This window comes from Dasypus novemcinctus, chromosome 18, assembly GCF_030445035.2.
Source record: "Dasypus novemcinctus isolate mDasNov1 chromosome 18, mDasNov1.1.hap2, whole genome shotgun sequence".
NCBI classification, from domain to species: Eukaryota; Metazoa; Chordata; class Mammalia; order Cingulata; family Dasypodidae; genus Dasypus; species Dasypus novemcinctus.
Window position 1 is genome coordinate 80,293,511 of NC_080690.1, and position 12,468 is coordinate 80,305,978.

General features: G+C 62.6%; 1 protein-coding gene and 1 pseudogene across 1 annotated transcript in view; one reads left to right on the forward strand and one right to left on the reverse strand.

The window, feature by feature from the left end:
* Positions 1–12,468, forward strand: part of KMT5C (lysine methyltransferase 5C) — a 38,924-nt gene that overhangs the window by 25,145 nt on the left and 1,311 nt on the right. The window contains 8 exon segments of the mRNA XM_071209455.1: positions 8,207–8,448; positions 8,623–8,755; positions 8,757–8,789; positions 9,175–9,284; positions 10,091–10,254; positions 10,348–10,367; positions 11,899–12,035; positions 12,141–12,325. Of these exon segments, the coding sequence (XP_071065556.1) occupies positions 8,339–8,448; positions 8,623–8,755; positions 8,757–8,789; positions 9,175–9,284; positions 10,091–10,254; positions 10,348–10,367; positions 11,899–12,035; positions 12,141–12,325 (892 nt within the window). The 5' untranslated portion in view covers positions 8,207–8,338.
* Positions 1,577–2,787, reverse strand: LOC101446111 (popeye domain-containing protein 3 pseudogene; annotated as a pseudogene).

The following is a 12,468-nucleotide window of genomic DNA, read 5'->3' on the forward strand; positions in this document are numbered from 1 at the left end:
TACCCTCACCGAAGTCTGTTTTCACGTGTTGGGGCAGGCGCACACCGACCTGCACGCAGGGGCCCTGGCCTTGGTTTAGTGCTCTGTGGCTGCCGTTTTGGAATTCCGAGGAATTGTTTTGGAGAAGAGGCTCCGCATTTTGCACTGGGCCCCACAAATTATGTCGCTGGTCCTGGCGCCCTGAAGCAGGGCCCGGCGGGGGGCGGGGGGCTCGTTGAGTCGAGGTGGTCGGGGAAGGACCCCGGCGGTGGCATTTGAGCAGAGACCTGAGGAGGCGAGGGGATGAGCTCTGCAGAGGGCGGTGGGAAGAGCTTCCTGGGCGCAGAGGGCAGCAGGGAGACCCGGAGACCGGAACGCTCACCCGGCACGGAGGCTGATGTGGCTGGAGAGGAGAGGTGGGGAGATGCCTGCAGAGAAGGTCGGAGCGGCCCGGGCCTTGGGGGCCATTGCGCGAAGGCTTCTGACTTTTTTGTTTTGCGTTATTTTGGTGAGAAAAATGTGTGCAATTTATTCACAGTGCAGAAGTGGAGATGAATAAAACGGGGCAGTGGCATCTTGCCTGAGTATGATTTATAAAAATATTAGTGGGAAACAGACTTGGCCCAGTGGATAGGGCATCCGTCTATCACATGGGAGGTCCATGGTTCAAACCCCGGGCCTCCTGACCCGTGTGGAGCTGGCCCATGCGCAGTGCTGATGCACGCAAGGAGTGCCGTGCCACGCAGGGGTGTCCCCCGTGTAGGGGAGCCCCACACGGAAGGAGTGTACCCGTAAGGAGAGCTGCCCAGCACAAAAGAAAGTGCAGCCTGCCCAGGAATGGTGCCGCACACACAGAGAGCTGACACAGCAAGATGTTGCAACGAAAAGAAACACAGATTCCCGGTGCCGCTGATAAGGATAAAAGCGGTCACAGAAGAACACACAGGGAAGCGGACTTGGCCCAATGGATAGGGTGTCCGTCTACCACACGGGAAGTCCATGGTTCAAACCCCACGCCTCCTTGACCCATGTGGAGCTGGCCCACGTGCACTGCTGATGCACGCAAGGAGTGCCCTGCCACGCAGGGGTGCCCCCCACGTAGGGGAGCGCCACGCGCAAGGAGTGCACCCCATAAGGAGAGCCGGCCAGCGCAAAAGAAAGTGCAGCCTGCCCAGGAGTGGCACCGCCCACACGGAGAGCTGACACAAGATGACGCAACAAAAAGAGACACAGATTCCCATGCTGCTGACAACAACAGAAGCAGACAAGAAGAACACACAGCAGATGGATACAGAGAGCAGACAACTGGGGGAGGGGGAATGGAGAGAGAAATAAATAAACAGATCTTTTAAAAAATATATTAGTGGGAGCAGGTGTCGCTCCAGTGGTTGAGCACCTGCTTCCCATGTATGAGGTCCTGGGTTCAATCCCCAGTACCTCCTTAAAAAAGCGTATGTATTAGTGAGCTCGGTTTTCTGTATTTTGCTATTTCATTAGGGAATAAGAGTCTTTTTTTAATAATATAAAATATCGTACTCTGATATCAGCACAATATCATCTGGAATTCCAAAAACATCCTGTTAGGGGTGATCATTCACTAGAAGTTGGATAACTGAGTATTGTAGTGGAATCTTTTCCCCACATATACTCTGTCGCTCAAAGCATAGAGTTTATTTACAATGTCACTGCCGATTAAAACTGGAAACAGGTGGGAGATGTAACGGTGCTGAGCAAAGAGCAAATATAATGTCCTCCGAGACATATCTACAGTCCCCTTCTGCTTTGAAGCTTACCTGAAAAATCCCTTCCTCTGTGGGTCTCAGTGAATCCCACTCAGGAGAATCCAGGAGCTGCGAGGGGGAAATGTAATGCAGAAATCCTCCACAACGGTCCCTCGAATCCTTCCAGAAACAAGCAGGGACCGTCTATCAGGGGAGGCCTCTTATGCCTGTCCCAACAGAGCTCCTCTTCCCATTGTTTTGAATAGGGACAAAGGGATGCCCAGAGGCTGGAAGGAGCAGCTGTGCAACACCTGGAATTCTCGGGCAAAGGTTATGCCATGAACTTGATGTAACAAACTGCATTAAACAGATGATAAACAGTAAAGAATTCCAGGAAAATACACTGGCTGCCCAGACACCCACCCAGCCCAGACGGCAGAACGAGAAGGCCAGCCCTAGCCAACGGAGGGCGGAGAGGCCGCCAGAGAGTCCCCTGCCACCCGTGACGCTGCTGCAGAGAAATACCGGCCAGTTGGTCAGTTGTCCCCTTGGCCTCTTGCTTCTAGCTTGTGCTGACTGGGTGTTCAGTTAGGGCCGCCATAAACTTGAATTTCTCTCCACAGCTGGACTACTTCTGGTTCACTTATAGATGATATTTAAGCACGTAATTAAGTCATTCGTTTTTCCACCAACAGAGTTTTGCCCAGTCCTCAGAAAACCAGAGAAAGCCCAGACACTAGAGTTTCTTGCAGGTTCGGTGTGCATAGATTTAAAAAAACTAAGAATCCTATGCTCTTTTTTTTTAAGGAGGTATTGGGCATCGAACCCAGGACCTCATGCAGGGGAAGCAGGCGCTCAACCACTGAGCTACCTCCGCTCCCCTCCATGCTCATTTTTTGAAGTTCATTTGGGCTCCAATTTCATTGTAGTCCATAAATATTTTGCCAATTCCTTTCCTTCCTGGGTCCTGCGCCCGCCAGGACATTGAGTCTTTGTATACCAGCCCTAAGTATGCCAGCCCTGCTCACGTCCCGCGGTTTCTGTGCGGTTTCTGGGCACCCCGAGTCAGCGCGGCTGGGCTGCTCATGAGGCGGCCGCCAAGACGTTGGCCATCGTCCTCTGGAGGCTTGACGGAGGCTGGAGGGCTCGCTGCCCCAGCCACCCACTCGCTCTGCTGTCAGCCTGTTCACAGTTTGGTCCCTTGCAGTGGAGACCTCTCCGTGGGGCGGCCTGAGGGTCCCCTGGACGCGGCACCAACTGCCCCCCCAGAAGAGAGAGCCGCAAGAGGGCACGGTGGGAGCGCTGTCTTTTGGGACCATCATTTTTGCAATATCCTGTTGGTCCCACAGATCACGGCTTTTGAGCGCAGAGGGAGCTGTACTGGGGCGGGATCAGGAGGCGGGGAAGATTGGGGCCGCCGTGGGGGCTGACGCCGTCAGCGTGAATCCATCGCCAGATTTCCAGCCAGGCGGTGATGGGATGAGTGTGGGCATGACTGTGTGTGTGTGCGCACAGAGGGGTGTGCAGGTGTCGGTGCGTGTCAGCGTGTGCACACAAATCAACGTGTACAGTTGGTGAATAACACATAATTCCACCATGTTATTTCAAACAACTCACGTTGTGTTATTACACAATACATGGAAACAGACAATTCTCCCCAGACCTGACATGTACGTAGAAACAGACCTCTCTTTTCTCTCCAACGTGATCACCCTGAATCTACGCTTTTCACCCGTTCCGCGGTGCTCTCCAGCGTCTGATCCGAAAGTGGGGTCCCAGGCCGACGGCTCTTCTAAGGCGGAGCGCCTCAAACTTCAGGAGCTCTGCCATCTCCTCTCGCGGTGATTCTGGGAGGGCTCAGCTGCGGCCCCAGAACCTGCATTCCTACTGAATTCCTGTGTGACCCCAACGCTGCTGACCCACGGGCCACACTGCAAGCAGGCTATCTGGAAGCCCTGCCTTGGAATCTGTATGTTAACCAAACCCCCGAGGTCACGTCTTGTTTTCTCTTGCAGGTGTTTGCTTTTTTATCATGCTCAAATACCCATCACATAACATTTAGCCCTCTAACCATTTTAAAGTGTACAATTAGTGGCATTTACTACATTCACAAAGTTGTGCAACCATCACTGCTATCTAGTTCCAGAACATTCCATGCCCCAAAGGAAACCCTGTGCCCAGCAGCGGTCACTCCCCATTCTCCCCTTCCCCACCTCCGGCAGTCCCCAGTCTGCTTGGTCTCTCTGGATTTGTCTGTTGGGATACACTCTGTGGCCTCTTGTGTCCGGCCTCTTTCCTCGGTGTTGTCTTTTCCAGGTTCATCCACGCTGTCGCGTGAATCACCGCTTCGTTCCTTTTCCAGGGTGACTCTTACTGTACCATCTGAGGCTGGAGAACCACAGTACAGGTTTAGGGCAGCTAGACTAGACCTGGGCAGTGAAGTCCAGCAGTTGGGGCTGCAAGCTCCAGACCCTGGCGGCTGGGGTGTTAACTCCGGGCAGGCCGCATCACCTCTGTAAGCCTCGCTTTGCTCCCCTCCAAAATGGAAGCGGTGGCCCCGTCCTCGTCCTCGTCCTCGTCAGAGCTGCCGGCACCGTGGCTGGCCTGGGTTATGAGCTCAGGATGGGTTGGATATGCCTGTGCTATCTTGTGGCTGTGCTGACATTGGGCCAGCCAGTCTCTTACGGCTGCATCTTCAGACTTTTCCTATACATCTTTCTACATCAGGGGTTCTTAACACGGGGTCCTTGAGCTCGAATTAAAATTCGAAAAAAAACATGATTCTTGTGGGGACGTGTGGGTGCAGGTGTGATCTGTTCATTAAATAATACACAGTATAGCATGGGCTTAGTAGGGGGCCCGTGGTTTTCACCTGACTGGCAAAGGGATCCATGGAACAAAAAAGTTGAAGAACACCTGTTGTACATAGATATCGTAGCGCTTGTTCCCTAGAATTGGAGGTGGCGTGCCCAAGTTTTATTTTTACTTACGAAATATTTCTAACAAGTAGGGGACCAGGATAGTAGTAAACTGAACTCATGGTTTCCACCTCCAGGCTTAAAAAAAAAAAAAAAGCAAATAGCCAAGTCGGGCCTGTCTGTCCTGATTGCATTCCCTCCTCCCCAGCCTCAGGGACAGCTCCTCCTCACCCTGTCCGTCCGCCCAGGCTGGTCGGTGCACTTTGACAGCCTGTGTCCACACGGCATGTGCTCTGAAACCTCGAGCCCGTGGCACTAGGGCACGTCGGCTTCTGCTGCTAGCAGCGTTTGCCTGGGGGTGGGAGGTGACCAGGTTGAAATGCGGCGCGCTGGTCCGTGGGCATTCAGGGCCGGCCGGTGGCCCCTTCTGTGCGTGCATCACGACCCTTTCACCCAGTCTGCAGCGGGGGCACGTGGGGCCGTTTCCATTCTTTGCTCTTACACGTACTGTGGTAGCAGGCCCTCTGGTTCTCTTTTTGTGCACGTGTGCAAGAGTGTCTCCAGCGTGTGTACTGGGAGGAGCGGGGAGGGGGGGGGCTGTTCTTGAAGACTCATCCATCCCGCGGGCCTTTTCCCGCCAGCAAGGTCTTTTTAAAGAGACCTTCACACTTGGGGTCTCTGCTTCGCTGGGGAGCTGGGGTGGTTGCGATGGGGGTGGCCGAGCGTCCAGACCGAGGGCTGCTCCAGGACACGTCTCAGGCTCAATTCACCCCGGGAATCCCAGCCGCCAGCACCGAGCCTAGTAAGAGGGAGCCCGTGGGAGCGCAGGAGGGGGCGGCCACCTTCTCCCGGGCTGGCCCCTGGGTTGGGGGGTGACCCGGGGTTCAGGAGAGACTAGAGAGGGATTTGCTGGGGGAGGTGAGCTGGGGGTGGGCCCGGTCGAGGGGGGGCGGGGAGGCTGGGAAAGGGTTAAGGAGCGTCCCTCAGAGGGGAACTAGGGTGGTCCTTGTTTAAGGGTGGGCAGCCCAGAGAGGGCCAGCCACTTCCCCAGCGTCACAGAGCTACGCGGAACTCGGCATCCCCCGCATTGCGTGGACAGTCACACACTGATTCATTTCTTCGTGCGAGCAGCGTAAGCGAAGCCCCTATTGTGCGCCGCCCCTTTGCCTGGGCACAGATCTACAGCAGAGAGCTGGCCCACGGGGTTGGTCATTTGGGGCGTCGTTATTATGAATTGCTAATTATATGTTCGTCTCCAGAAATGAAGCGGGCGGGGGGGGGGGGGGGGGAGGAGAGCCGTCTCCGCACTTCTCGATCTCCCTCCAACTGACCCGTCCATAACGCGGGAAAGCCCTACAGAGCTGGAGTGGGTATTCCCCAAGTTACACGGGGGGTCTGGACGAGGCAGGGCGGTGCGGGACGCAGGGAGAGTGACGAGCCCTTTGTGCCCGGGCTGAGCTGTCAGTAAAGTTCTGTCGCCTTGGCAACCGCGGGCCCCGCTGGGCGGGGCGGGGAGTGAGCGCACAGCCCCCAGCCGGCTGCCGCTAGCCTCCCTCGTTTGACCGCAGGTTTCCCGAGAAAGAGGAGAGGGAGGTCACGGTTCGATGGTGACGGGCGGAGGCCTTAGCCAATGGCAGGATGAGCTTTGCCTCGGCCAGCCAATCGTGTGCGAGTCGGAGCCGGCAGCGCCCACCCTCTTGGACCTGAATAACCTGACCCCGCTCGGGCGCCCGGGCGGGTAGGGGGCGGGACGTGTCTCCACGGCAGCCGCGGAAGGACAGCGGCGGGAGCCACTAGCAGCAGTCGGCGGCGCTTGACGCGAGCGCGGGCGTGGCGGGATCCTGTGGGGGCACTGGCGGGGGGGGGCGGGCAGGGAGGGGAGGCGCGGGGCTCGGCCAATGGGAGTTACGCGGGCTCCATGGCAACCGAGGAGTGGCGGCGGCCTGGGCCAATAGGGGCCCGCGGCGGGCTGGGCCGGCGGACAGACGGGAGGCTCGGCGGCGGCGTCTGACGAGAGCTGGAGGCGGCGGCGGGAGGCGGCGGCGGCGGCGCGGGCGCCTGAGGAGGAGGAGGCGGAGGAGGAGAAGCGGGTGAGGGGCGGCGCGGGGCCCGGCCGCGGAGCCCCTTCCCAGCCCCCACCCCGCGCCGCCTTAGCACCCCGTCGCCCCCAGCCCCGTCCGCCCCGCGCCCGGGCCCAGCCCCTCCTCGCGTTCAGGGGCCTCAGTCTCCGGCCCCAGCGGGCCCCGGGCCCCTCTGGCCGCCCCCGGCGCACCCCTGCGCCCCTCCTGCACCCTCCGGCCTGCCCCGGGCCCTTTGCTCCACAGACCCTTTCCAGCACCCGCAGTCCTCCCCTGGCCCGGCCCCTTCGTGCGTCGGCCCCTGGGCCCTTCTTCGTCTCCCAGGACCCTCCCTGGCCCCTCGGGGCGTTCGCCTGGCCCCGGTCTCACTCCGCAGGGCCTTCCCCGGGCCCCTTCCCGGCCCCCCAGGTCTGCCCTCGCGTTTTCCTCAGCTCCTGCCTCGACCCCCAGACCCTGCCGTGCCCCCTGGCTGCCCTCAGGCCACTCTCTGCTTCCCCCCCATTCCCTTCCCAGACCCCAGGTCTGCCCTCTCGCTTTGCTGGGCTCCTGTCTGGACCCCCAGATCCTCCCCCGGCCCCTCCCGCCTCGGCTTTGCCCAAGTTCACCTCTCCAGCCTCCTCTCCCCACAGCTCCGGGCCCGGGGCTCCCTCTCCCTTGGCCCCCAGCCCTCCTCGGCCTTCCTGAGCTTGCTGCCCCCCCGCCCCTGGCTGATGTTGTCCCCTGGGGTTGCTCCCAGCACCTTGGCCCCAGCAGGCCACAGGCCACCCCAGGGCTTTCTCTTGCTCCCTTCACTTTCTCCCTTCCTTCTGTTTCTGACACGCTCTGCCTCGCCACACTGTTCCTTTTTCTTCCCCCCCCTTTGTCCTCTGAGCACCCCCCCCCCCCCCCCCCCGCCGGAATCCTTGGAGAGGGAGCAGGTGCGGGGATCCCTCCTACGCCCTCCCTCCCCTCGTGCACTCCAGGCTGCCTGGGGCTTCACCCAGAGCTTCCTGACAACCCGCGAGGGTGGGGGCGGGCGTGGGGGAGACTTGGGCCTTCTCGGCCAGGCCTGGCAGCAGATCTGGCCCCCCTCCCACAGCCCTCCCCCCTTCTGTGCCTAGCCCTTAGGTTATCCCAGACTGCCATTTAGCCAGCCTCGGCTTGGGCCAGGAGGGACCGTGTGTGCATGTGCACACGCGTGGGGGGGGTCAGTGGTGGGAGCGTGGGGGGGTCCACGAGAGGCGGTGAGTCTGCATGTGCGGGGGGCTGTGTGCGTGTACGTGTCGGGGTGCCTGGCCGTGCAGGCGTGTGCGCCTGGGTGCTATTTGGGGACTGCTCCCGAGTCCAGTGGCGACACTAACGGGAATGAATGGCGTGAAGGACTGCCCTTTGTTCTGGGGTTCCGCTCGGGGAAGGACTTGTTGCAGTCCTCCCCTTTCGCCTTTCGGTCCTCGCTCACGCGGATGCGGGACTCGCCCTTCTCCGCTGACACCCCTGTGAGGCCGGCATCGCTTTTCTCCCTTTCCCGTAGATGAGGCGACCGAAGGGTCGGCACGAAGTCTCATCCTGCCTGTAAGCGGCCCGGGGCCAGCGCAGCGCCAGGGCTCCGCTCCCCTCCCCCGCTCCCCTCCCCGGCCAGAAGCAGCATGGTCCGTGGGGCACCATGGGGCCGGACAGAGTGACAGCCAGAGAGCTGTGTGAGAACGACGACCTGGCCACCAGCCTTGTCCTCGACCCCTACCTCGGCTTCCGCACCCACAAGATGAACGTCAGGTGAGGCGGTCTGCGGGCGCGGGGGGGCCCGAGGGACCCAGGACCCCCGCCCTTCCCCGCCACCCCTCAGCCTGGTCCTCCCCTCAGCGCCCACCGGGGGTTGGGGGCGGGGCCCGGGAAGGCCCGGAGGAAAGCAGCCAAGGCCCTGGGACCCAGGCGTGCCCTCTCCCCCAGCCCCGTGCCGCCCCTGCGGCGACAGCACCACCTGCGCTCAGCGCTGGAGGCCTTCCTGAGGCAGCGGGACCTGGAGGCTGCGTACCGGGCCCTGACGCTGGGAGGCTGGATGGCCCACTACTTCCAGAGCCGGGGGCCCGCGGCAGGAGGCTGCCCTCAAGACCCACGTGAGGGAGCCCTTCCCGTCCCCACCCCAGGCCTTCAGGCCCGTCCCTGTCGCTGTCACTGCGGCCTCTCCCGGCCCCCAGCCCTGTGCAGCGGAGACTCCAGAACCCCAGCCCCTGGCGCAGCCCCTGGCGCTCCCCGCCTGCGTAGTCATTGGGAGCATCTGAGAGGAGGAGCGAGACTCCTGGGAGAGGAGAGTCGGGGGCCCTCTGAGATGGATCCTCCCTCTTCATTTGACAGATGAGGAAACTGAGGCCCCGAGAGGGGACGTGAGGTTCTCAAGACCACACAGCAAGTCAGTGGCAGAGCAGGCCCAGAACCCAGGAGAGGGGCCGAGGACGTCCCCGCCCCACCTCCTCACCCCTGCCCACCCCTCACCTTCCCCAGGTCTATCGCTACCTCCGCGCCTTCCTGCCGGAAAGCGGCTTTGCCATCTTGCCCTGTACCCGCTACTCCATGGAGACGAACGGAGCCAAGATCGTGTCTACCCGTGCCTGGTAAGAGGGAGCTCGCACTAGCAGTCCCACGCCTACCAGGAGGCACCCCTTCACTCAAGGGCTGCCGAGAGAGGAGACCCCCGTTTCTTAGATGGGGTTGCCGAGAGGGGAGGAGGAGAAACATCCGGCAAAGGCCTTGAAGATCTCTGTGGTCGGGCTGCTGGGGAAGAGGCTGTTTCCTCAGGGAGAGACTGGGTCCCCTGGGGACTGCAGGAACGTCTTCCCCGGTGGGGAGGGCCTGGCTGCAAAGACCTCGTGCCCGCCACAGTGCTGCTGGCCGAGGAGACCGCAGGGTGTCCGCCCAGGCCTGTACCTGCCTTTCTTTTCTCCTTGACCACCAAGTGCTGTGGGGCTCCGGCCTGGGGGTGGGGCAGTAGTGAGACTCGAAGGCGGGTGCTCACCAGGTAAACGTGCAGGTATTTGTCACAGCTGCTGAGTGCGCAGCAGAGAGGTCATGGGGTCCGAGAGTCCGAGAGTCCACACTGAATTGGGTGGGAGGCTGCTGCTGGGCTGGGGGAGCTGAGAAAGGCCTTCTGGCTGTAGCCTGGGTGAGGGGAGTGGTGGCCCTGCAGAGGGGCCGGGTCGGATTCTCTCTCTGCTGGAGACCAGCTGGTAGAACTGGGAAGTGTAGACAGAAAAGGCGACAGTGGCGGGTCTGAGAAAGACCTGGAAGGCAGATGCCAGGGGCACCTCCTGCTCCCTGGATTCTGTTGGATCCTCCGGAAGGAGCCCTTGTCGCTGAGAGCAGTGGCCCCTGGCCCGGAGCGGCCGCCAGGAAGCGTGACTGACAGCTGGCTCTTCCACAGGAAGAAGAACGAAAAGCTGGAGCTGCTGGTGGGCTGCATCGCAGAGCTGCGGGAGGCGGACGAGGGGCTGCTGAGGGCCGGCGAGAACGACTTCAGCATCATGTACTCCACCCGCAAGCGCAGCGCCCAGCTGTGGCTGGGCCCAGCCGCCTTCATTAACCACGGTGAGGGGGCGGCGGGCGGGTGGCGGGCGGGGGCCGGGACCCTCACCAGGCTGCTCACGGTGTCTCCTCTCTCCCGGCCCGGACTGGCTGCAGACTGCAAACCCAACTGTAAGGTAAGGCCCAGGGGCCCAGGGGGTGGGTGGGAGCCCAGGGGAGCGTGGCTCCGGTGTTCCCCACTGCACCAAGCACTTTGACACCCCAGAGGCTGCCAGAAGTGGAAAGGGCTGCGGCTTGGCCAGTATCACCAGGCAATTTGTCCAGAGCCCACTCAGACCCGGGTCGCCCCCTGCCGGAGGCATTCTTCCCCTGAGGGGCCTGTGGGGGTGGGCGCGCAGGAGGTGGCTAGTTCCCTGCCCTCCAGGGCCCATGTCTGCAGCAGAGACACTGAGGAGGTGGGGATGGTCGGCAGGCCTGCCGGGGCGGAGGCTGAGACCCCCGGGATGCGTGGCCCCAGGCGCCCTGGTGTCTGAGGCTGTGATTGGAAGCTGAGGCGGGCAGCAGGAATGAAGTGGTGTGAGAGTGAAGGAATCAAGCAGGGTGGGCTGGAAACGGGGTGCATGCTGAGGGGTGAGGAGTGGGGGGCCTGCAGGCGGAAGGGGGCTGCACGCTGGCCGTGACCCCCAGGAGGCCGGGCTGGGAGGATGGTGCTGGGGCAGGCAGAGCCCCAGGCGCCTCTCGGTGACCCTGCCACCTGGGGCCGCGCTGCCCCCGTGAGCTGGTGACGTGTGGGCCGGGGCTGGCTGGCAGCGGGGGGGGCGTCTCTGGGGCCTCACGGGGCGCAGGCAGCACAGTTGAAGCTCAGGGGGCGCATAGGAGGGAGCCTGTTCTCCCTCTAGGTTCTAGCACTGGGAGCGCCCAGAGCTGGTGGGCTTGAGCCAGGCGTGGAAGGACGCCTAGACTGCCCAGGCAGAAGGTGCTCTGGGGAAAGGGCGCCCGGGTAGGCGGCGCGCACACCTGGGCCTGGAGGTGTGGGGCTGTGCCGGGCCAAGCATGGCCTGGAGTGGGGAGGGGCCAGGGCAGGGGCGGCCTGACCCGGCGAGGCTGTCAGAGTGGTACAGGGCGCTGGGAAGCCGCAAGCCGAGACGCGGGCAGGAGACTGCTGGTGGTAGGCGCGTCTCAGGCTGGAGTGGATAGACGGGCAGACGGGGCCTCTACTCGCTCTGGAGCATGGAGGCAGGAGCAGGCGAGGGGCGGGGCCTATGGCGTGGCCGGGGCGAGAGCTCCCCAGGCAAGGCTGGAGGCTTGTCAGGCAGGGCTGGGGAGGGGGCCTGGGTCCTCGAGCCCGGCAGACGAGGGGAGAGGGGCAGCTCCGCAGAGACTGGCGTCCCCAGAGGGGAATCCCAGGGACTGGACCACAGCGTGCAGAGGTGATGGAGGCGGGGAGTGTCCACTGCGCCGCCAGGGGTCAGCTTAGGTCACTGTCGAGCGCTCCGCTGTGGACCGGTTGCAGGGTGGTCTGTCGTGCAGGGGAGGGGGGCGTGCGGTGGGGGCAGGCCCTGGCCAGCCAGCCGTGCCGGTCTAGACGGAGCCTCCCGGGGCTCTCGGTCGGCCCCAGGACAGAGCTGGGGGCCCTGAGCGGGGGGCGGGCGGGGGCGGGCAGCCCTGCTGGTGCCCGCGCTCAGGCGCTGAGCGGCCGGCCCCCAGTTTGTGCCTGCAGACGGGAACGCGGCCTGCGTGAAGGCGCTCAGGGACATCGAGCCCGGGGACGAGGTGACTTGCTTCTACGGGGACGGCTTCTTCGGCGAGAAGAATGAGCACTGTGAATGCTACACCTGTGAGAGGTGGGCAGGGGGCGGGCCCGCGAGCCCGGAAGCGCAGCCTGCGGCCCAGAGAGGGCCGGAGGGCCCGTCCTGAGCTCCTGCCCGTCCTGGCCCCGCCCACCCCAGGAAAGGCGAAGGCGCCTTCCGCCTGCGGCCCAAGGAGCCCGCACCTCCGCGGTTCCCAGACAAGTACGAGCTTCGGGAGACCAAGCGGCGGCTGCAGCAAGGCCAGCGCGGCGGCGCCTGGCAGGGCCTGCTGGGGCTGCGGGCCTGCACCCACCCCTGCCCGCTGCGCCGGGACCTCTTCTGTGGTGAGCGGGGGCTGGGGCCCTGAGGCGCCCCACCGCGTGAGCCTGTCTGGGTCAGCTCCCCTGTGCCCGTCCTCCCTCCCGCCTGGCCTGGCCGCGGCGCCCTGAGTGTGCGTCTCCATCCTCCCCTGCCTGGACCCCGTTTT